Source organism: Phocoena sinus, chromosome X (assembly GCF_008692025.1).
Source record: "Phocoena sinus isolate mPhoSin1 chromosome X, mPhoSin1.pri, whole genome shotgun sequence".
In the NCBI taxonomy this organism is placed as follows: domain Eukaryota; kingdom Metazoa; phylum Chordata; class Mammalia; order Artiodactyla; family Phocoenidae; genus Phocoena; species Phocoena sinus.
In genome coordinates, this window is record NC_045784.1 from 90,338,107 (window position 1) to 90,363,743 (window position 25,637).

The following is a 25,637-nucleotide window of genomic DNA, read 5'->3' on the forward strand; positions in this document are numbered from 1 at the left end:
TATGGTTTATCACATTGATTGATTTGCATATGTTGAAGAATCCTTGCATTCCTGGGTTAAACCTCACTTGATCATGGTGTATGATCCTTTTAATGTGCTGTTGGATTCTGTTTGCTAGTATTTTGTTGGCGATTTTTGCATCTATGTTCATCAGTGATATTGGTCTATAGTTATCTTTTTTGTGACATCTTTGTCCGGTTTTGGTGTCAGGGAGATAGTGGCCTTGTAGAATAAGTTTGGGAGAGTTCCTCACTCTGGTATATTTTGGAAGAGTTTGAGAAAGATAGGTGTTAGCTCTTCTCTAAATGTTTGATAGAATTCGCCTGTGAAGCCATCTGGTCCCGGGCTTTTGTTTGTTGGAAGATTTTTAATCACAGTTTCAATTTCAGTGCTTGTGATTGGTCTGCTTATATTTTCTATTTCTTCCTGGATCAGACTCGGGAGGTCATGCTTTTCTTTTTTTTTTTTTTTTTTTTTTTTTTTTTTTTAACATCTTTATTGGGGTATAATTGCTTTACAATAGTGTGTTAGCCTCTGATCTACAACAAAGTGAATCAGCCATACACATACATGTGCTCACATGTGTCTTCCCTCTTGCGTCTACCTCCCTCCCACTCTCCCCCTCCCACCCCTCCAGGCTGTCCCAAAGCCCCGAGCTAACATCCCCGTGCCCTGCGGCTGCTTCCCCCCAGCTATCCACCTTACTACGTTTGTTAGTGTGTACATATCCATGACTCTCCCCCGCCCCGTCAAATCTCACCCTTCCCCCTCCCCATATCCTCAAGTCCGTTCTCCAGTAGGTCTGCGCCTCTATTCCTGTCTTATCCCTAGGTTCTTCATGACATTTTTTTCCCTTAAATTCTATATATATGTGTTAGCATACGGTATTTGTCTTTGTCTTTCTGACTTACTTCACTCTGTATGACAGACTCTAGGTCTATCCATCTCATTACAAATAACTCAATTTCATTTCTTTTTAAGGCTGAGTAATATTCCATTGTGTATATGTGCCACATCTTCTTTATCCATTCGTCCGATGATGGGCGCTTAGGTTCTTTCCATCTCCGGGCTATTGTAAATAGAGCTGCAATGAACATTTTGGTACATGACTCTTTTTGAATTTTGGTTTTCTCAGGGTATATGCCCAGTAGTGGGATTGCTGGGTCATATGGTAATTCTATTTGTAGTTTTTTAAGGAACCTCCATACTGTTCTCCATAGTGGCTGAACCAATTCACATTCCCACCAGCAGTGCAAGAGTGTCCCCTTTTCTCCACACCCTCTCCAGCATTTATTGTTTCTAAATTTTTTGATGATGGGCATTCTGACTGGTGTGAGATGATATCTCATTGTAGTTTTGATTTGCATTTCTCTAATGATTAATGATGTTGAGCATTCTTTCATGTGTTTGTTGGCATTCTGTATATCTTCTTTGGAGAAATGTCTGTTTAGGTCTTCTGCCCACTTTTGGATGGGGTTGTTTGTTTTTTTGTTATTGAGCTGCATGAGCTGCTTGTAAATTTTGGAGATTAATCCTTTGTCAGTTGCTTCATTTGCAAATGTTTTCTCCCATTCTGAGGGTTGTCTTTTGGTCTTGATTATGGTTTCCTTTGCTGTGCAAAAGCTTTGAAGTTTCATTAGGTCCCATTTGTTTATTTTTGTTTTTATTTCCATTACTCTAGGAGGTGGGTCAGAAAGGATCTTGCTGTGATTTATGTCATAGAGTGTTCTTCCTATGTTTTCCTCTAAGAGTTTGATAGTTTCTGGCCTTACATTTAGGTCTTTAATCCATTTTGAGCTTATTTTTGTGTATGGTGTTAGGGAGTGATCTAATCTCATACTTTTACATGTACCTGTCCAGTTTTCCCAGCACCATTTATTGAAGAGGCTGTCCTTTCTCCACTGTACAATCCTGCCTCCTTTATCAAAGATAAGGTGTCCATATGTGCGTGGGTTTATCTCTGGGCTTTCTATCCTGTTCCACTGATCTATCTTTCTGTTTTTGTGCCAGTACCATACTGTCTTGATTACTGTTGCTTTGTAGTATAGTCTGAAGTCAGGGAGCCTGATTCCTCCAGCTCCTTTATTCGTTCTCAAGATTGCTTTGGCTATTCGGGGTCTTTTGTGTTTCCATACAAATTGCGAAATGTTTTGTTCTAGTTCTGTGAAAAATGCCAGTGGTAGTTTGATAGGGATTGCATTGAATCTGTAGATTGCTTTGGGTAGTAGAGTCACTTTCACAATGTTGATTCTTCCCATCCAAGAACATGGTATATCTCTCCATCTATTTGTATCATCTTTAATTTCTTTCATCAGTGTCTTATAATTTTCTGCATACAGGTCTTTTGTATCCTTAGGTAGGTTTATTCCTAGATATTTTATTCTTTTTGTTGCAATGGTAAATGGGAGTGTTTTCTTGATTTCACTTTCAGATTTTTCATCATTAGTATATAGGAATGCCAGAGATTTCTGTGCATTAATTTTGTATCCTGCTACTTTACCACATTCATTGATTAGCTCTAGTAGTTTTCTGGTAGCATCTTTAGGATTCTCTATGTATAGTATCATGTCATCTGCAAACAGTGACAGCTTTACTTCTTCTTTTCCGATGTGGATTCCTTTTATTTCCTTTTCTTCTCTGATTGCTGTGGCTAAAACTTCCAAAACTATGTTGAATAAGAGTGGTGAGAGTGGGCAACCTTGTCTTGTTCCTGATCTTAGTGGAAATGCTTTCAGTTTTTCACCATTGAGGATGATGTTTGCTGTGGGCTTGTCATATATGGCCTTTATTATGTTGAGGAAAGTTCCCTCTATGCCTACTTTCTGGAGGGTTTTTATCATAAATGGGTGTTGAATTTTGTCGAAAGCTTTCTCTGCATCTATTGAGATGATCATATGGTTTTTCTCCTTCAATTTGTTAATATGGTTTATCACATTGATAGATTTGCGTATATTGAAGAATCCTTGCATTCCTGGAATAAACCCCACTTGATCATGGTGTATGATCCTTTTAATGTGCTGTTGGATTCTGTTTGCTAGTATTTTGTTGAGGATTTTTGCATCTATGTTCATCAGTGATATTGGCCTGCAGTTTTCTTTCTTTGTGACATCCTTGTCTGGTTTTGGTATCAAGGTGATGGTGGCCTCGTAGAAGGAATTTGGGAGTGTTCCTCCCTCTGCTATATTTTGGAAGAGTTCGAGAAGGATAGGTGTTAGCTCTTCTCTAAACGTTTGATAGAATTCACCTGTGAAGCCATCTGGTCCTGGGCTTTTGTTTGTTGGAAGATTTTTAATCACAGTTTCAATTTCAGTGCTTGTGATTGGTCTGTTCATATTTTCTATTTCTTCCTGATTCAGTCTTGGCAGGTTGTGCATTTCTAAGAATTTGTCCATTTCTTCCAGATTGTCCATTTTATTGGCATAGAGTTGCTTGTAGTAATCTCTCATGATTTTTTTTATTTCTGCAGTGTCAGTTGTTATTTCTCCTTTCTCATTTCTAATTCTACTGATTTGAGTCTTCTCCCTTTTTTTCTTGATGAGTCTGGCTAGTGGTTTATCTATTTTGTTTATCTTCTCAAAGAACCAGCTTTTAGTTTTATTTATCTTTGCTATCGTTTCCTTCATTTCTTTTTCATTTATTTCTGATCTGATTTTTATGATTTCTTTCCTTCTGCTAGCTTTGGGGCTTTTTTGTTCTTCTTTCTCTAATTGCTTGAGGTGCAAAGTTAGGTTGTTTATTCGAGATGTTTCCTGCTTCTTAAGGTGGGCTTGTATTGCTATAAACTTCCCCCTTAGAACTGCTTTTGCTGCATCCCATAGGTTTTGGGTCGTTGTGTCTCCATTGTCATTTGTTTCTAGGTATTTTTTTATTTCCTCTTTGATTTCTTCAGTGATCACTTCATTATTAAGTAGTGTATTGTTTACTCTACATGCGTTTGTATATTTTACAGATCTTTTCCTGTAATTGATATCTAGTCTCATGGCGTTGTGGTCAGAAAAGATACATGATACAATTTCAATTTTCTTAAATTTACCAAGGCTTGATTTGTGACCCAAGATATGATCTATCCTGGAGAATGTTCCATGAGCACTTGAGAAAAATGTGTATTCTGTTGTTTTTGGATGGAGTGTCCTATAAATATCAATTAAGTCCGTCTTGTTTAATGTATCATTTAAAGCTTGTGTTTCCTTATTTATTTTCATTTTGGATGATCTGTCCATGGGTGAAAGTGGGGTGTTAAAGTCCCCTACTATGAATGTGTTACTGTCAATTTCCCCTTTTATGGCTGTTAGTATTTGCCTTACGTATTGAGGTGCTCCTATGTTGGGTGCATAAATATTTACAATTGTTATATCTTCTTCTTGGATCGATCCCTTGATCATTATGTAGTGTCCTTCTTTATCCCTTTTAATAGTCCTTATTTTAAAGTCTATTTTGTCTGATATGAGAATTGCTACTCCAGCTTTCTTTTGGTTTCCATTTGCATGGAATATCTTTTTCCATCCCCTTACTTTCAGTCTGTATGTGTCTCTAGGTCTGAGGTGGGTCTCTTGTAGACAGCATATATAAGGGTCTTGTTTTTGTATCCATTCAGCCAATCTGTGTCTTTTGGTGGGAGCATTTAGTCCATTTACATTTAAGGTAATTATCGATATGTATGTTCCTATTCCCATTTTCTATATTGTTTTGGGTTCGTTATTATAGGTCGTTTCCTTCTTTTGCATTTCTTATCTAGAGAAGTTCCTTTAGCATTTGTTGTAAAGCTGGTTTGGTGGTGCTGAACTCTCTCAGCTTTTGCTTGTCTGTAAAGGTTTTAATTTCTCCATCAAATCTGAATGAGATCCTTGCTAGGTAAATTAATATTGGTTGCAGGTTTTTCTCCTTCATCACTTTCAGTATGTCCTGCCACTCCCTTCTGGCTTGTAGGGTTTCTGCTGAGAGATCAGCTGTTAACCTTATGGGGATTCCCTTGTGTGTTATTTGTTGCTTTTCCCTTGCTGCTTTTAATATGCTTTCTTTGTATTTAATTTTTGATAGTTTGATTAATATGTGTCTTGGCGTATTTCTCCTTGTATTTATCCTGTATGGGACTCTCTGTGCTTCCTGGACTTGATTAACTATTTCCTTTCCCATATTAGGGAAGTTTTCAACTATAATCTCTTCAAATATTTTCTCAGTCCCTTTCTTTTTTTCTTCTTCTTCTGGAACCCCTATAATTCGAATGTTGGTGCGTTTCATGTTGTCCCAGAGCTCTCTGAGACTGTCCTCAGTTCTTTTCATTCTTTTTTCTTTATTCTGCTCTGCAGTAGTTATTTCCACTACTTTATCTTCCAGGTCACTTATCCGTTCTTCTGCCTCAGTTATTCTGCTATTGATCCTATCTAGAGTACTTTTAATTTCATTTATTGCGTTGTTCATCGTTGCTTGTTTCATCTTTAGTTCTTGTAGGTCCTTGTTAACTGTTTCTTGCATATTGTCCATTCTACTTCCAAGATTTCGGATCATCCTTACTATCATTATTCTGAATTCTTTTTCAGGTAGATTGCCTATTTCCTCTTCATTTGTTAGGTCTGGTGGGTTTTTATCTTGCTCCTTCATCTGCTGTGTGTTTTTCTGTCTTCTCATTTTGCTTATCTTACTGTGTTTGGGGTCTCCTTTTTGCAGGCTGCACGTTCATAGTTCCCGTTGTTTTTGATGTCTGTCTCCAGTGGCTGAGGTTGTTTCAGCGGGTTGTGTAGGCTTCCTGGTGGAGGGGACTAGTGCCTGTGTTGTGCTGGATGAGGCTGGATCTTGTCTCTCTAGTGAGCAGGTTCACGTCTGGTGGTGTGTTTTGGGGTGTCTGTGGCCTAGTTATGATTTTCGGCAGCCTCTCTGCTAATGGGTGGGGTTGTGTTCCTGTTTTGCTAGTTGTTTGGCATAGGTTGTCCAGCACTGTGGCTTGCTGGTCGTTGAGTGAAGCTGGGTGCTGGTGTTAAGATGGAGGTCTGGGAGATTTCCACCGTTTAATATTATGTGGAGCTGGGAGGTCTCTTGTTGATCAGTGTCCTGAAGTTGGCTCTCCTACCTCAGAGGCAGAGCCCTGCCTCCTGGGCTGGAGCACCAAGAGCCTTTCTTCCACACGGCTCAGAATAAAAGGGAGGAAAAGTAGAATTATTAGAAGTATGAGGAAAGAAAGAAGGAAAGGAGGAAAGGAAGGAAGGAAGAAAGAAGCAAAGAAGGAAAGAAAGGAGGGAGGGAGGGAGGAAGGAAGGAAGGAAGGAGGGAAAGAAGGAGAAAATGTAGAGAGAATTAGTAGAAGTATGAGGAAAGAAAGAGGGAAAGGAGGAAAGGAAGGAAGGAAGAAAGAAGCAAAGAAGGAAAGAAAGGAGGGAGGGAGGGAGGGAGGAAGGAAGGAAAGAAGGAGGGAAAGAAGGAGAAAATGTAGAGAGAATTAGTAGAAGTTTGAGGAAAGAGAGAAGGAAAGGAGGAAAGGAAGTAAGGAAGAAAGAAGCAAAGAAGGAAAGAAAGGAGGGAGGGAGGGAGGAAGGAAGGAAGGTAGGAGGGAAAGAAGGAGAAAATGTAGAGAGAATTAGTAGAAGTATGAGGAAAGAAAGAAGGAAAGGAGGAAAGGAAGGAAGGAAGAAAGAAGCAAAGAAGGAAAGAAAGGGAGGGAGGGGGGAAGGAAGGAAGGAAGGAGGGAAGGAAGGAGAAAATGTAGAGAGAATTAGTAGAAGTTTGAGGAAAGAAAGAAGGAAAGGAGGAAAGGAGGAAAGGAAGCAAGGAAGAAAGAAGCAAAGAAGGAAAGAAAGGAGGGAGGGAGGGAGGAAGGGAGGAAGGAAGGAGGGAAAGAAGGAAAAAAGACAGAAAGAAGATACAGTAAAAATAAAATAAAGTATAATATAGTTATTGTACTAAAAAATATTTAGAAAGAAAGAAAAAAAAAGAACAGATAGAACCCTAGGACAAATGTTGGAAACAAAGCTATACAGAGAAAATCTTACACAGAAGCATACACATACGTGTTCACAAAGAGAGGCAAAGGGGGAAAAATCATAAATCCTGCTCCCAGAGACCACCTCCTCAACCTGGGGTGATTCGCTGTCTAAAGGAGGGAAGGAAGGAAGGAAAGAAAGAAAGAACGAAGGTAAAGTACAATAAAGTTATTACAATTAAAATTAATTATTAAGAAAAAAAATTTTTTTTTTTTTTTAAAAAAAAACCATGGATGGATAGAGCCCTAGGACAAATGTTGGAAGCAAAGCTATACAGAGAAAATCTTACACAGAAGCATACACATACACGTTCACAAAGAGAGGCAAAGGGGGAAAAATCATAAATCCTGCTCCCAGAGACCGCCTCCTCAATTTGGGGTGATTTGTTGTCTAAAGGAGGGAAGGAAGGAAGGAAAGAAAGAAAGAAAGAATGAAGGTAAAGTACAATAAAGTTATTACAATTAAAATTAATTATTAAGAAAAAAAAATTTTTTTTTTTAAAAAACCATGGACGGATAGAGCCCTAGGACAACTGTTGGAAGCAAAGCTATACAGAGAAAATCTTACACAGAAGCATACACATACACGTTCACAAAGAGAGGCAAAGGGGGAAAAATCATAAATCCTGCTCCCAGAGACCACCCCCTCAACCTGGGGTGATTCGCTGTCTAAAGGAGGGAAGGAGGGAAGGAAAGAAAGAAAGAAAGAACGAAGGTAAAGTTCAATAAAGTTATTACAATTAAAATTAATTATTAAAAAAAAATTTTTTTTTTTTTTTAAAAAAAAACCATGGACGGATAGAGCCCTAGGACAAATGGTGGAAGCAAGAGTATACAGACAAGATCTCACACAGAAGCATACCCGCACACATTCACAAAAAGAGGAAAAGGGAAAAAAATCACAGATCTCGCTCCTAAATTCCCCCTCTTCAATTTGGGACCACTCCCTGTCTATTCAGGTATTCCACAATGCAGGGCACATCAAGTTGATTGTGGAGCTTCAATCCGCCGCCTCCGCGGCTGCCGGGAGAGACCTCCCCCTCTCCTCCCTGCTCTCACAGCTCACAGGAGCTCAGCTTTGTACCCGGCCCTGCCCCTGCGCGCAGCTCGCTGGAGGGCGTCTGTTTTTTTGCTCAGACAGGACGGGGTTAAAGGAGCCGCTGATTCGGGAGCTCCGGCTCACTCAGGCCGGGGGTTGGGGGATGGGGGAAGGCGGGGCACTGCGTGCGGGGCGGGCCTGCGGCGGCAGAGGCGGTGTGACGCTGCGGCAGAGGCCGGCGTGACGCTGCACCAGCCTGAGACCCGCCGTGCGTACTCCTGGGGAAGTTGTCCCTGGATCCCGGGAACCTGGCAGTGGCGGCCTGCACAGGCTCCGCGGAAGAGGGGCGCGGAGAGTGACCTGTGCTCGCACACAGCCCCCCTGGTGGCGGCAGCAGCAGCCCCAGCGTCTCCCGCCCGTCTCGGGGGCTCGCGCCCTCAGCCGCGACTCGCGCCCGTCTCGGGGGCTCGCGCCCTCAGCCGCGGCTCACGCCCGTCTCTGGGGTCCGCGGTTTTAGCCGCGGCTCGCGCCCGTCTCTGGAGTTCCTTTAAGCAGAGCTCTTAAACCCCTCTCCTCGCCCACCAGGAAACAAAGAGGGAAGAAAAAGTCTCTTGCCTCTTCGGCCGGTGCAGGCTTTTCCCCGAACTCCCTCCCGGCTAGTCGTGGTGCACCAACCCCTTCAGGCTATGCTCAAGCCGCCAACTCCAGTCCTCTCCCTGCGCTCCGTCCAAAACCGAAACCCGAGCCTCAGCTCGCAGCCCCGCCCGCCCCGGCGGGTGAGCAGACAAGCCTCTCGGGTTGGTGAGTGCCGGTCGGCACCGATCGTCTGTGCAGGAATCTCCCCGCTTTGCCCTCCACACCCGTCGCTGTGCACCACTCCGCGGTCCCGAAGCTCCCCCCTCCGCCTCCCGCAGTCTCCGCCCGCGGAGGGGCTTCCTAGTCTGTGGAAACTTTTCCTCCTTCACAGCTCCCTCCCACTGGTGCAGGTGCCGTCCTTATTCTTTTGTCTCTGTTTTTTCTTTTTTCTTTTGCCCTACCCAGGTACGTGGGGAGTTTCTTGCCTTTTGGGAGCTCTGAGGTCTTCTGCCAGCCTTCAGTAGGTGTTCTGTAGGAGTTGTTCCACGTGTAGATGTATTTCTGGTGTATCCGTGAGGAGGAAGGCGATCTCCACGTCTTACTCTTCCGCCATCTTCCCGCCAACTCCCAGGTCATGCTTTTCTAACCTAAAAATTTATCCATTTCTTCCAGGTTGTCCATTTTATTGGCATACAGTTGCTTGTAGTAATCTCTCATGACCCTTTGTATTTTTGCAGTGTCAGTTGTTACTTATCCTTCTTCATTGCTCATTCTATTGATTTGAGCCTTCTCCCATTTTTCTTTATGAGTATGGCTAGTGATTTATCAATTTTGTTTATCTTCTCAAAGAACCAGCTTGTCATTTTACTGATCTCAGCTACTGTTTCCTTCATTTCTTTTTCATTTATTTCTGATCTGATTTTTATGATTTCATTCTTTCTGCTAACCTTGGGGTTTTTTTGTTCTTCTTTCTCTAATTGCTTTAGGTGTAAGGTTAGGTTGTTTATTTGAGATGTTTCTTCTTTCTTGAGATAGGATTGTATTGCTATAAACTTCCCTCTTAGAACTGCTTTTGCTGCATCCCATAGGTTTGGGGTCGTCTTGTTTTCATTGTCATTTGTTTCTAGGTATTTTTTGATTTCCTCTTTGATATCTTCAGTGATCTCTTTGTTATTTAGTAGTGTGTTTTTTAGCCTCCATGTGTTTGTATGTTTCACAAGTTTTTTCCTGTAATGCATATCTAGTCTCATAGCGTTGCGGTCGGAAAAGATACTTGGTAAGATTTCAGTTTTCTTAAATTTACCAAGGCTTCATTTGTGATCCAAGATATGATCTATCCTGGAGAATGTTCCATGAACACTTGAGAAGAAAGTGTATTCTGTTGTTTTTGGATGGAATATCCTATAAATATCAATTAAATACATCTTGTTTAATGTATCATTTAAAGCTTGTGTTTCCTTTTTTATTATCATTTTGGATGATCTGTCCATTGGTGAAAGTGGGGTGTTAACACTCCCTACTATGATTGTGTTACTGTCGATTTCCCCTTTTATGGCTGTTAGAATTTGCCTTATGTATTGAGGTGTTCCTATGTTGGGTGCATAAATATTTACAATTGTTATGTCTTCTTCTTGGATTGATCCCTTGATCATTATGTAGTGTCCTTTTTTTCTCTTGTAATAGTCTTTATTTTAAAGTGTATTTCGTGTGATATGAGAATTGCTACTCCAGCTTTCTTTTGATTTCCATTTGCATAGAATATGTTTTTCCATCCCCTCACTTTCAGTCTGTATGTGTCCCTAGGTCTGAAGTGGGTCTCTTGTAGACAGCATATGTACAGGTCTTGTTTTTGTATCCATTCAGCCAGTCTGTGTCTTTTGTTGGAGGATTTAATCCATTTACCTTCAAGGTAGTTATTGATATGTGTGTTCCTATTACCATTTTCTTAATTGTTTTGGGTTTGTTATTGTAAGTGTTTTCCTTCTCTTGTGTTTCCTGCATAGAGAAGTTCCTTTAGCATTTGTTGTAAAGCTGGTTTGGTGGTGCTGAATTCTCTTAACTTTTGCTTGTCTGCAAAGGTTTTAATTTCCTGTTGAATCTGAATGAGATCCTTGCTGGGTAGAGTAATCTTGCTTGTAGGTTTTTCCCTTTCATCATTTTAAATATGTCCTGCCACTCCCTTCTGGCTTGTAGAGTTTCTGCAGAAAGATCAGATGTTAACCATATGGGGATTCCCTTGTGTGTTATTTGTTGCTTTTCCCTTGCTGCTTTTAATATTTTTTCTTTGTATTTAATTTTTGATAGTTTGATTAATATGTGTCTTGACATGTTTCACCTTGGATTTATCCTGTATGGGACTCTCTGTGCTTGTGGACTTGATTGACTATTTTCTTTCCATTAGTAGGGAAGTTTTCAAGTATAATCTCTTCAAATATTTTCTCAGTGCCTTTTTTTGTCTCTTCTTCTTTTGGGACCGCTATAATTCAAATGTTGGTGCATTTAATGTTGTCCCAGAGGTCTCTGAGCCTGTCCTCAATTCTCTTCTTTTTTCTTTATCCTGCTCTGCAGTAGTTATTTCCACTATTTTATCTTCCAGGTCACTTATCCGTTCTTCTGCCTCAGTTTTTCTGCTATTGATTCCTTCTAGAGAGTTTTTCATTTCATTTATTGTGTTGTTCATCACTGTTTGTTTGCTCTTTAGTTCTTCTAGGTCCTTGTTAAACGTTTCTTGTATTTTTTAAAATTATTTTTGTGGTATGTGGGCCTCTCACTGTTGTGGCCTCTACCATTGTGGAGCCCAGGCTCTGGACGCGCAGGCTCAGCGGCCATGGCTCATGAGCCTAGCCACTCCGTGGCATGTGGGATCTTCCCAGACTGGGGCACGAACCCATGGTCCCTGCATCGGCAGGCGGACTCTCAACCACTGCGCCACCAGTGAAGCCCATTTCTTGTATATTTTATTTCCAAGATTTCGGATCATCTTTACTGTCTTTACTCTGAATTCTTTTTCAGGTTGACTGCCTATTTCCTCCTCATTTATTTGGTTTGGTGGGTGTTTATCCTGCTCCTTCATCTGCTGTGTATTTCTCTGTCTTCTCATTTCGCTTAACTTACTGTGTTTGGGGTCTTGTTTTCACAGGCTAGAAGTTCACAGTTCCTGTTGTTTTTGGTGTCTGCCCCCCGTGGGTGAGGTTGATTCAGTGGGTTGTGTAGGCTTCCTGGTGGAGGGGACTGGTGCCTGTGTTCTGGTGGATGAGACTAGATCTTGTCTTTCTGGTGGGCAGGACCGTATCCGGTGGTGTGTTTTTGGGTGTCTGTGAACTTATTGTGATTTTAGGCAGCCTCTCTGCTAATGGGTGGGGTTGTGTTCCTGTCTTGCTAGTTGTTTGGCATAGGGTGTCCAGCACTGTAGCTTGCTGGTCGTTGAGTGGAGTTGGGTCTTCATGTTGAGATGGAGATCTCTGAAGGAGCTCTCACCATTTGATATTACGTGGCTCTGGGAGGTCCCTGGTGGTCCAATGTCCTGAACTCAGCTCTCACACCTCAGAGGCTTAGGCCTGATACCTGCTGGAGCACCTAGAGTCTGTCAGCCAAATGGCTCTGAAGAAAACGGAGGAAAAAAAGAAAGAAAGAAAAATAAAATAAAGTTATTAAAATAAAAAATAAAATATATTCTTAAAAATAAAAAGTAATTAATAAAAGAAAGAAAGAAGAGAGCAACCAAACTGAAAAGCAAATCCACCAATGATAACAAGTGCTAAAAACTATACTAAAAAAAACCCCAAAAATCCGACAGAAAGAACCCTAGGACAAATGCTAAAAGCAAAGCTATACAGAAAAAAATCACACAAAGAAGCATACACACTCACAAAGGGTGAACAACGGAAATATATATATATGTATATATATATAAAGAAAGGGAGAGAGCAACCAAATCAATAAACAAATCTACCTATGATAATAAGCTCTAAATACTAAACTAAGATAAATATAAAACCAGAAACAAATAAGGTGCAGAAAACAAACCACAAGTCTATAGTTGCTCCCAAAGTCACTGCCTCAATTTTGGGATGATTCGTTGCCTATTCAGGTATTCCAGAGATGCAGGGTACATTAATTTGATTGTAGAGATTTAATCTGCTGCTCCTGTGGCTGCATGGAGAGATATCCCTTTCTCTTCTTTGTTCGCACAGCTCCTGGGGTTCAGCTTTGGATTTGGCCTCACCTTTACATGTAGGTCGCATGAGGCATCTGTTCCCCGCCCCGACAGGACAGGGTTAAAGTAGCTGCTGATTTGGGGACTCTGGCTCACTCAGACCAGGGGGAGGGAGGGGTACGGAATGCAGGGCAAGCCTGCAGCGGCGGAGACCCACATGACATCACAACAGCCTGAGGCGCGCCGTGTGTTCTCCCGGGGAAGTTTTCCCTGGATCACAGGACCCTGGCAGTGGCGGGCTGTACAGGCTTCCAGGAGGGAAGATGTGGATAGTGACCTGTGCTTGCACACAGTCTTCTTGGTGGCTGCAGTAGCAGCCTTAGCATTTCATGCCTGTCTCTGGGTTATGTGCTGGTAGCCGTGGCTCGCGCCCATCTCTGGAGCTTGTTTAGGTGGTACTCTGAATCCCCTCTCTTCACACACCCCAAAACAATGGTCTTTTGCCTCTTAGGCAATTCCAGACTTTTTCCTGGACTCCCTCCCGGCTAGCTATGGTGCAGTAGCCCCCTTCAGGCTGTGTTCATGCAGCCAACCCCAGTCCTCTCCTTGGGTTCTGAATTCCGAAGCCCGAGCCTCAGCCTCCAGCCCCCACCCGCCCCAGCAGGTGAGCAGACAAGCCTCCAAGGCTGGTGAGTCCTGGTCAGCAGTGATTCTCTGTTGCGGGAATCTCTCCGCTTTGCCCTCAGCACCCCTGTTGCTGTGTTCTCCTCCATGTCTCCGAAGCTTCCCCCCCCCGCCCACCCCCTATCTCTGCCAGTGAAGTGGCTTCCTAGTGTGTGGAAACTATTCCTCCTTCACAGCTCCCTCCCAGAGGTGCAGGTCCCATCACTATTCTTTTGTCTCTGTTTTTTCTTTTTTCTTTTGCCCTACCCAAGTATGTGGGGAGTTTCTTGCCTTTTGGGAAGTCTGAGGTCTTCTGCCAGCGTTCAGTAGGTGTTCTGTAGGAGCTGTTCCTCATGTAGATGTATTTTTGATGTACTTGTAGGGAGGAAGGTGATCTCCATGTCTTACTCCTCTGCCATCTTGAAGCTATCCACATGTGTCTTTTGGAATTATGGTTTTCACTGGGTATATGCCCCGTAGAGGGATTGCTGGGTCCATCCTTTATAAATATGTTCTTTCTGATACTAAGTCCTCTGAAATGAATAACAGAGTACTGCTTTATAAATACTAATTACTGGCAGAAGGAACATAGGCTGGATTTTATTATTTAATTACAAGAGGCAATGTGTCCCCCTCTCTGCCTTATTAAATGATGACTTTACTCTTACTCCCAGATAAGAATTATTACTATAAGCATGATACATTAAGCCTAAAATATAATGAGCTGTGTCTGGTTGATTTGGAATACATCATTTGCCATAACATATGCTATTCTTACTACTCATTTTCTTCTCCCCATTTTTCAGAACAAATACAGTCAATTCATATTAGGCATTAGCCTTACTTATTTTTGGCCTTTATCTCTTCTGAGTAATTTTGGCCTCTGGTAAACTAGTTTCAATAAACTTTCTGAGATCAGCTTCATGAACCAGGAGGCCTAGACTTGGTCAATATGATTCCAGTTATCTGAATCAAAAGTGGAAAAAGTCAGTCAGATGCTTATCCTGCATACTGCCAAACATCTGGTTGTATTTGGAAACATTCATTAACAAAACATGTGAACGATTGACAACATTTCTCACTTCTTATGTATCTGTCTGTTGGAGTATAAAGACAACCTTGATAAGTTACTACATAAGAGAAAAAAAAGTGTAGTAAGGTTATTATAGTTTCTAGAAACTATAACATGATGTTATCAGCATGAAAATGCTAAATTTATTTTTTATTGTAACATGTTGAATTTTCCTTTCTAAAGAATCTAATATGACTGCCTTGTTGAATGTCAGAATGATCTATTTTGGGGGGTAGCTAAAAACTATTTTGAGGAGAAACCTAGAGATATAAAATTAAATTAGACAAGGCAACACTCCATGGCCCTACATATTAATGCTGGCAGAAGGTATATCTGCACTGCTGATGGAAGCTGGATCATTATATGTGCTCTTTCTTGAGTCTTTTGCTGTATGAGATGAATGAATAGTTAATAAAATAAAAATTAATTTATTTAGAATTGAAAAGTATTTGGAACTCTGATTATGACATTACAGTCAAGTTGTAAAGTGAAAAAAAACATACTTTCCTAAAGATGAGTAAGGCCAGACACTATAAAACTCTTGGAGGAAAACATAGGCAGAACACTCTTTGACATAAATCTTAGCAAGATCTTTTTTGACCCACCTCCTAGAGTAATAAGAATAAAAACAAAGATAAACAAATGGGACATAGTTAAACTTAAAAGCTTTTGCACAACAAAGGAAACCATAAACAAAACGAAAAGACAGCCCAAAGAATAAGAGAAAATATTTCCGAATGAAGCAACTGACAAAGGATTAATCTCCAAAATATACAAACAGCTCATGAAGCTCAGTATCAATAAAAATAAACAACCCAGTCCAAAAATGGGCAGAAGACCTAAATAGACATTTCTCCAAAGAAGACATACAAATGGCCGACGCACACACTAAAAGATGCTCAACATCACTAATTATTAGAGAAATGCAAATCAAAACTACAATGAGGTACCACCTGACACCTGTCAGAATGTCCATCATCAAAAAATCTACAAACAATAAATGCTGGAGAGCATGTGGAGAAAAGGGAATCTTCATGCATTATTAGTGGGAATGTAAATTGATAGAGCCACTATGGAGAACAATATTCAGATTCCTTAAAAAACTAAATATGGAATTACCATATGACCCAGCAATCCCACTACTGGGAATATACCCAGAGAAAACCATAATTCAAAAGACACATGCACCCCATTGTTCATTGTAGTACTATTTAAAATAGCCAGGACATGGAAGCAACCTAAATGTCCATCAACAGAGAAATGGATAAAGAAGATGTGGTACATATATAAAACAGAATATTACTCAGTCATAAAAAGGAGCGAAATTGGTCATTTGTGCAGATGTGGATGGACCTAGAGTCTGTCATACAGAGTGAAGTAAGTCAGAAAGAGAAAAACAAATATTGTATATTAACACACATATGTGGAATCTGAAAAAAATTGGTACAGGCGATCTTATTTACAAAGCAGAAATAGAGACACAGACATAGAGAACAAACATATAGATGCCAAGGGCAAAAGGGGGGGTGGGATGATTTGGGATTGACATATATACACTATTGATACTATGTATAAAATAACTAATGAGAACCTACTGTATAGCACAGGGAACTCTACTCAATGCTCTGTGGTGACCTAAATGAGAAGGTAATCCAAAAAAGAGGGGGGCTTCCCTGGTGGCGCAGTGGTTGAGAGTCCACCTGCCGATGCAGGGGACACAGGTTCGTGCCCCAGTCTGGGAGGATCCCACATGCCACAGAGCGGCTGGGCCTGTGAGCCATGGCCGCTGAGCCTGCACGTCCGGAGCCTGTGCTCCACAATGGGAGAGGCCACGGCAGTGAGAGGCCTGCGTACCGCAAAAAAAAAAAAAAAAAAAAAGAGGGGCTATATGTATACATATAGCAGATTCACTTTGCTGTACAGTATAAACTAACACAATATTGCATCTATACTCCAATAAAATTTTTTTTAAATAAAGAAGGAATACTTTAGACTCCTGAGAGGTTTTTAGTGATGTGTATGTGTGTTACAACTTTTGAAAATCTAGTATTAGCTTTAGAAAGGGTGAGTGAGTGAGAAGTTTGAACTTGGTATAAAAAGTAACATGAAAACATAGAAAGAACTTTAAATTAGCAGGTGGGAGACCTACAGTCTGATTAAAGATATCCTTTGACTTGATGTAAAGTTCTTAGAAAAGTCATTTTCCATCTCTGGGATACAGATTCCTCAATAATAAATGAGGGTGTTTTATTATATGATCTCCAGAATCTGTTGTTATACTAAAATTCAAGGATATATTCAAAAATTATGGTTAAGTAGTTCTAATGTTATACTGTAAGTAATAATGAAATACAATCTATTTATGAAAATCAGATTTTATAAGCTAGATTTTTAAGAAAATATCTCTTTGTGAAGAATGACATTTTCCCATGAATTAATAACTCAAAAAATGTATGATTCAGAATTCTACCAAAGTATTGCATTGTATCTTTAAGGTTCAAGAGAGATCTATTTCTATGCCTTACAACCAGGATCGTGTACATCGTGTCAAGTTCTCTTCAAGGTATGTGTCTCTGATTTCTATATTCAGATTACTCTGATTTACTGTCATATGGGAAATTAAAGCTTATTTATTTGATACTAAGTTCTGTGTGAATTCAAAACTAAAATATTACTGACAACATAGTCATCAATGATATCACCGGCCCATATTTAAAACCTTAAAACTGCAACAATCCATTAACTAGATCTTTCACCTTTAGACATACTGCAATCTCAGTGTTAATTAGTTTGATGATTAGCTGGTAACATTCACAATTTAATAACACAAACAGCAGTGAATTCTTGGAAAGCGTTCAATTAGTAATTTACAATAAAAAGATGTGAAATTTCATGTGTATCATGTACACTTCAATTACATGATATTTGTGTTGTACTACATGGTAAAACACACACACAATCGCTAACCTCAGAACCTAATGCCACAGAATGGGCAAACCTAAAATAAACTATAGGGAAAATCAAATCTAAAACTCAATATTATAGCAATATTTTATACCAGTCACTGTAATTTTTAACTCTGTAATATTGATAATCTTCAGTAATTTTCAAAGATCATGTTTCATATGTTAGATGTATGCAATGTGTTATATTTGGGGTTTTTTTACATCTTTATTGGCGTATAATTGGTTTACAATGGTGTGTTAGTTTCTGCTTTATAACAAAGTGAATCAGTTATACATATACATATGTTCCCATCTTATCTCTTCCCTCTTGCATCTCCCTCCGTCCCACCCTCCCTATCCCACCCCTCTAGGTGGTCACAAAGCACCAAGGTGATCTCCCTGTGCTATGCGGCTGCTTCCCACTAGCTAGCTATTTTACGTTTGGTAGTGTATATATGTCCATGCCACTCTCTCGCTTTGTAACAGCTTACCCTTCCCCCTCCACATATCCTCAAGTCCATTCTCTAGTAGGTCTGTGTCTTTATTCCTGTCTTACTCCTAGGTTCTTCATGACATATTTTTTGAATGCTAAATTTTAATTTAGATGTTCCTTGAAAATCATACCCCTTCCAACTCCAACTCATAGTGGAGAGAACTTAACCTATATTCATTCACTCAGTCATTCAGTAAATACTTTTTGAGTACTTACTGTATTCAAGATTCTGGACAGTATGGTCAGATGGCATAGAGCTGATAGTATTTAGCATGTATATTCTTATCTTATTATTCTTTAAAACCCCCATGTATTTGTGTCCTTAGATTTAACTGGTGTGCAGAAATTTTGAAAAATTTTAAAGCAAGATTGGGAACTTTCTCTTACTATGCATTCAATGAATGAGTTGTCATGATCCTTCTGACAACAAAGGGGGAGAAATCAGTTTAGTTTTGTGTATCTGTTTTGGTATCATGGGGTATGATATAAAATCAATATAACTGTTAAGCATGGGGTATATAAAAATCAATATTGCTACTAAACTGGAATTGGTTGTTCTTGTTACAAAAAAGGGTTTTGAATTTATGAATTGCATATATATTTACTTTAAATATGGTTATATTTATGAAATCAATTTAACTTAAACTTAAGTCTTTCCTGAAATTTGGGGTCATAGAAAAGACTCTTGTCTATTCTAGGCCTAAATCAATAACCAAAGTCCTTCCTATATAGAAATTCCAAAGCAGCTATAAATTTAGCAGAACTGGTCCAAAGAAACTTTCTAAATATTCCCTGAATTTGAATAGTGAAAACTAAAGTGTCCTATCTATTTATCCATGTATCTAAATTAGGAATAGGACATTAAAAAACACAAATTCCAAGCATTTGAAATCAGGATTATAATAATGGAATATTTAACATAAAAATAACTTAGTTTTTATCATGTTAAAATACTCACATACACTATAAATTTGTTTCTTGCTGTTTTACCCAGGTAGCAATAATGTCTGAATATTAGCCTAAAGAAAGTTCATAGAACTTTTTAGAAATAAATATATATGTGAAGGAAACATACTTGTATAAAGACAATTTTTTATATTTTGGAAATTGTTTCTCTCTTCTAGATAAAACAGCAGATCTGGGGAAATTGGAAAATATTACTTAAGCTCTACTTCTTTTTAGTTTGATATATACCCATATACTTAAAACTTTTGTTGGTCTTGATGTGGAGTTGTACATTCCCTTTATGAATGTTAGGATGTGACACATGCTTTTCTGTCTTTTCATTAGTGTTCCTCAGCGGTCTCTTTTGGAACAAGCTCAGAAGCCCATTGACATCAGACAAAGAAGTTCACAAAATCCTCAAAATTGCCCAGCAGCATCAGGTGATTCAAAGCACAAAGTTTAAACAGTCAAAATGGAGTTAATGTTTAATAGTTTATTTTGCAAAAGTTAAGAAAGAATTCAAGAAGGAATGAATCAATAGTGTCAGGGAAGCCAAGTAAGATTAAGACCAGGAGGCCATTGGATTTGGCAATTAGGTGATCAGTGATGACCTTTGAGAAATGGAAAGTAATTTTTCTGAAGTTTCTTCTTTCAGTTGGGTAGTAGTTAAGAATGTGTCTAGGGAGGCGGGAGGGGGGTCAGCTTTAGTTTCTAAACCATGTGTGAAAAATATGGAAAAGGAATTTGAGAGAGGCTTCTACAACAGGCTAAAATTTATAGGCAATCTTTAGAATATTGAAATATTAAATGGAGTAGTTGCGGGCATGTGTTTTATTTATGTTTGTTATTTCACCTCCCCAAAGTAAGATATATACAGTATCTCTTAAATGTTAAAAATTAATGTAGTTACTCAAAATGAAAAATTAATCCATAAAATCATAGAAAATAACTTTACAAACTGTGATATGAATTTCAAATAAGTATTTTATTTTATGATGTACTTTTGAGAGAGTTTAAATGAATTATAGATTTGTGACATATCAGATAAACAAAGTGAAAAGTTATGCCCTGGATCATAAAATCTTGCACTATCTACTTTTAAGCAATTCAAGTAAGTTAAGTAAGGGAAAAATACCTGACTGAGTCCCCAAGTCGTCTGTAAAATATAGCATATAGATTTTATTAAAATGTCAATAATTAAATGGATATATAGGTACACTGTATGAAAATCATATAGTCGAAGACCTGAATTTTAAAACCCCATTCTTCTTCTTAGGAGACTCAGATAATGGCATAATTCTTTTAAATGGTAGTGTCCCCTTGTGCAGAAATATTATCTTGTGAGAAATAAGATAAGCCTGTGTGAAGAGAAACTTTAGGACTTTTTTCCCCAGAATCTTTCTGGTTTGACTAGGGTTAATTTTGCTAATACTGAAGAAACAGCTAAAACTTTAAGGTTTATTCATATTGTATATTTTGAAATAAGGAAACTCTGGAATAGGCCCCAAAACGTTTATGAACAGTGGTGGGAGGGAGAAAGGGAGAGTATCTGGGTAGATAATAGCTAAAGTTCTTTTTAGCTCTAAAATTCTGTTCTTTTATTGTGTGTGCTACATAGATGATTTGAAGTTCCCATGAGACTGAATACTTCATGATGCAGGAAATCAGAACACCTTACTACAAATTTGCCTCAAAATCTCAGACATTCACCCAAACTTCTTACTTAGCCTAATGATACACCAAAAGACCTGAGAGAAAATAGTTTCCTACGGAAAGATAATAAATTGCAAAAGTACAACAGTGTCAGAAGATGTGAACATAAAGTGTAAGATGTGTTCAGTACAATATTCTCAAAAGATAGAAATGTTTTCAAATACATGCTTTTTTGAGTTCTAGTGTCAATATTTTGGCTATGTATCAAGGCTGCAAATAAAAAAGGGATAGTACTATTTATCTTCAAATTCCAAGCACACAAAAACCATAAAAAGGGACTTGAGGGTCCCCTTAGTGAAGCTTTTTCTAAGTACACTCACCCAGATCTACTGATCTTTGAGCCTAAATATTCTCACTCTATTTTAACCACAGATGTTATTTACTATACCACAAATCTTAATATCAAAAATCCAGTCTTCTGGGCTTCCCTGGTGGCGCAGTGGTTGAGAGTCCGCCTGCCGATGCAGGGGACACGGGTTCGTGCCCCGATCCGGGAAGATCCCACATGCCGCGGGAGCGGCTTGGCCCGTGAGCCATGGACGCTGAGCCTGTGCGTCCGGAGCCTGCGCTCCGCAACGGGAGAGGCCACAACAGTGAGAGGCCTGTGTACCGCAAAAAAAAAAAAAAATCCAGACTTCTAATCCAGACAAATTTGCATTTTAAATGGAAATATTTACACTATAGAAATGAGCTGTGCATTGTGATACAACTAGCAAAATGTGGCTATTAAAATTAAAACGAAAATGAAGTTAAATTTTAAATTCAACCTCTCAGACACACTGGCCATATTTCAAATGCTCAATAGCCATGTGTGGATAGTGGCTACTGTATTGGACAATGCAGATACAGAACATTTCTATTACTGCAGAAAGCTCTATTGCAGAGAGCTTCTACAGAAGGGTTCCTGGCTTTATAAAAAAGGCTAAGATCTGCCACTTTTCAGTTGTTCACTTCTCAACTGTATTGAAATACTTGAAGATATATCATTGAGTAGAAATTGGGGGATTAAGATTCAAGAGTCAACTCTCCTCTTGAAAGTTTTGTCTAATCCATCATCTTCTAGTATACTGTTGGGCTTTTTTTCTACTGGTTAGTATGGGAGGCCAGAAATACCACCCAGCCCTTCCTATTCTTGATACATTCTCTTTTTTTATGGGACTATCTGTATACCAGTCTTATTGTGTACCTTGTTACACAGATAGAGAGAAATACCTAGCAAGTGTACACTTAATACTGAAAAAAAAAGCCATGCAGGTCTAACAGAACAAACCTTGAGCCTGTCACTGGCTGTGAAAACAGAACATAGGATCTTAGCCCCATAAGAATTTACCAAGTGATATCTCCAGAATGGAAAGAGGCTACAAGAAAAATACCAAGGGATTGAACTGGTACACTATAAAAATGAAGTCAATGGCTGTGATCAAAACTGTTACTAATGTCTTTTTGGCATTCCACAGAATCTTCTTCTGAGGAAGAGAGCCCTGTGACCAGGAGGAGGTCCCAGTCATCACCACCTTATTCTACTATTGATCAGAGGTTGCTGGTTGACATCCATGTAGGTTTCCATCTTAACTCTTAAAGCATTTATATCTGTTCTTTTTAAATTTCAATTTCTTTTAACTTACATATTTTCATCTTCATTCGAGGGAAAGGCTAAAGTGTTCAGTTTTTAAATTAATCTTTCAAATATATATTTCTATTGGTATGTCAGTATGCAGAATATGAAATCTAGAAATTAAATTTAATCGATGTAAAAACATTTAATGTAAAATGTTTTATAATGTAAAATATAAAAACATTTAATCTATCATAAAATATTTTACTTTCACATTCTTGTGTCATAACATATTCGGGAGAGGAGTGATAAAAAGCTATTTGTAGAAGCTAATCTCAAATTAAGGAGTAAGGTTTAGATGCTCAGTTTTTGTCTAATATCATTTCGTGGATGATGAGGCAATGCATAAAGATAAAACATTTAGCAAAAAATAAAATGCCTTCTAATTTCATAAATAAAAAGGCCTTCTAATTATTTTTGCAGTGTGCTTTCAGATCATTCTGTTTTACTTTTGTAATTACCTCTACCCTACTACACATACACCCCTTTCAGATTGCTCAGAGGTTGCTTATAGGACACATACCATACTTAAAGGTGAATTTATATGAATTTACTTCTTAGAAGTGTTTACATTACTTTAATACAACCTATGTTGTATAAAACTAGAGCTGGGAAATTAACATATCAATTTTAAGAGCTAATCCCAATATCAAAGGATAAAGCAAAAGGAAAAAAGTGATAGTCTTCTCTAGAATGTTAAATCATCTGTTCTCTTCTCCAGCACCAAAACCAAATGTCTAGTTCTCAGCAGATAAGTAGGACTAATATAAAACAAAGTGAGTAAATTTTGCCCTGTGTGATCCAGAAAGGCCATTAATGATCATAGCCTGAGGTTTGGGTTTTGGCAGCTCATCCTCACAAAAATGTTGGCTCTATATAGTGAGTGAACATCTTCATTTCAATTGAAAATACATTTTAAAATATTATCAGCCTGGAAGCTTTCCAATCTAGAAGAAAATGAAAGGCTACTAGAGACTACATTAACCTTTCTTGTGCACACAGGTTCCAGATGGATTTAAAGTAGGAAAAATATCACCCCCCGTTTACTTGACAAATGAATGGGTAGGCTATAATGCACTCTCTGAAATCTTCCGGAATGATTGGTTAACTCCTGCACCTGTCATTCAGCCACCTGAAGAGGATGGTGATTATGTTGAACTCTATGATGCTGGTGCTGATACTGATGGTGATGATGATGATTCTAATGATGCTTATGAAGATACTTATGACCATGACAATGGCTGTGATGAGTTGGATAATCAGGTTGATCAGGCTAATGATGCTGGTGAAGACGAAGATGATGATGACAATGATGAGGTTGTTGATGACAAAGGCAATAATCGTGATGATGCTCCTAGTTGGCCAAGGTTGGTTTTTCTGGATTACTTGCATTATCCATATTTTATCATTTCAAAACTATTTGCATCTTTGGTTTACTTTCAAAATTTATTACCAAGAGGGTGAATGAATTGCACTTGCATGTTGGTAAATGGTTGATTTTCAACAATAGATTTTAAATTATTTTAATGCAAAACACTTAATTTTGCATTTCTTGTAATACTATATTTTATTAGCATTCAACTATTTATTAAGTTCTTTATAACTGGAGCTGTCTGGGTGTTTCTGTTAAAATTAATGCTACTGAATCATTCTACCCTGTAAAACACAATGAGTGTGAGAAATGGGCTGACAAATTAAGTAGTGTGCCTATTAATAATTGTAAGTTGAATCCCTGATGTTTGTGAACAAAATCTCTAAATTTGCTGAGAAAAATGAAGTGCAAACATGATACTCACTTGATAGTTTTAAGCTCCAACTTACTAACATAGCATTATCCTTGGGATTCTGAAAACTGCTGTTAACTAAATTCAGTGCTCGTTCAATTTTATCTTCTTACAGAGTAGCTGCTCAAAGTGGTAATATTTAGTGAAGTAGTGTTTTTGGCATACCACCAGTATGCTATATATATATATAGTTACTTGTTCCTGCTCTATAAGCAGCCAGTGTGTTCTTATTTACATGTGCTTATGGTTTGTATTTAAACTGCTCTCAAAGGTGATTCATTAATATAGTATATTTTTAGAAAAATAATTAACAGTGGGAGAATTGTTTGCTTCATAATATTGAAATCCATATTTTATTTTGTTAATTTTCAAATGTTACTGGGGATATACATGACAGAACAGACTACAATTCATTCAACATTTTTTCTTTTTTGCCAACTAAAAATCTACCAGGAATTCCGTTCTCAAATTCATTTGCTTTTAGAATTATCATAGGTACATATTTATGTTGTCCCTTATGCAAAAGATCATTGAGACATTTTGCTAAGCTTGGTGTTCTTAGCAAATAATTAAGTGACTATCTTAACTTAATGAGATCTATATTACTGAACTTCCTGGTGATAATAATAGAACAATCAATGGAAATCTGTTGCAAAGCGGACAATACACATGTTAGAAAATAAAGGCACATGTTTAAATTAACATAAATTACATATATTATAAGAATTATTTAAATATGTTGTGGTTGAACCAAAAATATGGGCTTGATCATTCATGTGGCTGTGAAGTTGCTAATGCATGAAGTAGTCTACGGTTTAAGAAAATAAAACATATTATTGCTACTAACCTAACACATGTTCCTAATAAAGGATGCAAGTTCTCTTCCATCTGCCATCCAAATGCAGCCAGGGAATTGACAGTGGCTATGGTGTTAATTTAATATTTAAGATTGACAAGACATAGGGACATTTTTCATATCTATATCATACCAGTAGTGTTCACATAGAACAAAAACATGCCTGGAGATAGTACATATGTGTAAGGCATACTAATTTTGTTTCATTTGTTGACTTTCAAATATGTTTTTGTTGGGTGGTTTTCTATCATTAATTAGATTTTGTTATCAGGCCAAGCTGTGGCAGAGGTGGAAGCTACAAGCAAGATGGTAAAGATGGAAGTGATGGAGGGGAAGGAACTTTCAGCAGCAATGGGAGCCAGAGAGCTAGTAGAAGCCACGGAAGAAGTACAGCCATTAGGGGCAGTGAAGCCATTGGAGACCATGAAGGACACAGAGCCAATACAGGCAGTGGAAGAGAGGCAAAGAGAGTAATGGAAATGAGGGAGTCAGTGGAACCAATGAAGAGAGTGAAGCCCTTGAACTCAATGGAGGAAATTGCTCAGAGATAAATGATCCAGTATTGGAGAGACCAGCATCCCAGGAATTTGAACATAAACCAGAGGTAATGCGCCATTTGAAAAGGAGAATGAACTCTTCTCCTTGTGAATGCGTTTCTTCATGTGATATGTCATATTTCCAGCCATTACAAATATATTTTAAACTTCTATCCCAAAGCCTTAAAGACTTTTAATTATAGCTGTAGATAGATCTTTATTTCTTCTAATTTGGATGGTTCCTATTTTCTTCCAGGGACAAAATTATCTTATT

The 25,637-nt window shown here is 38.5% G+C and overlaps 1 protein-coding gene across 1 annotated transcript in view; it reads left to right on the plus strand.

Annotated features, from left to right (window-relative positions):
- The window catches only part of NRK (Nik related kinase), a 176,110-nt gene that overhangs the window by 125,791 nt on the left and 24,682 nt on the right, over nt 1-25,637 (plus strand). Inside the window, 6 exon segments of the mRNA XM_032620963.1 lie at nt 16,972-17,039; nt 19,205-19,299; nt 22,030-22,127; nt 23,190-23,554; nt 25,099-25,277; nt 25,280-25,431. Coding sequence (XP_032476854.1) covers nt 16,972-17,039; nt 19,205-19,299; nt 22,030-22,127; nt 23,190-23,554; nt 25,099-25,277; nt 25,280-25,431 — 957 coding nt within the window.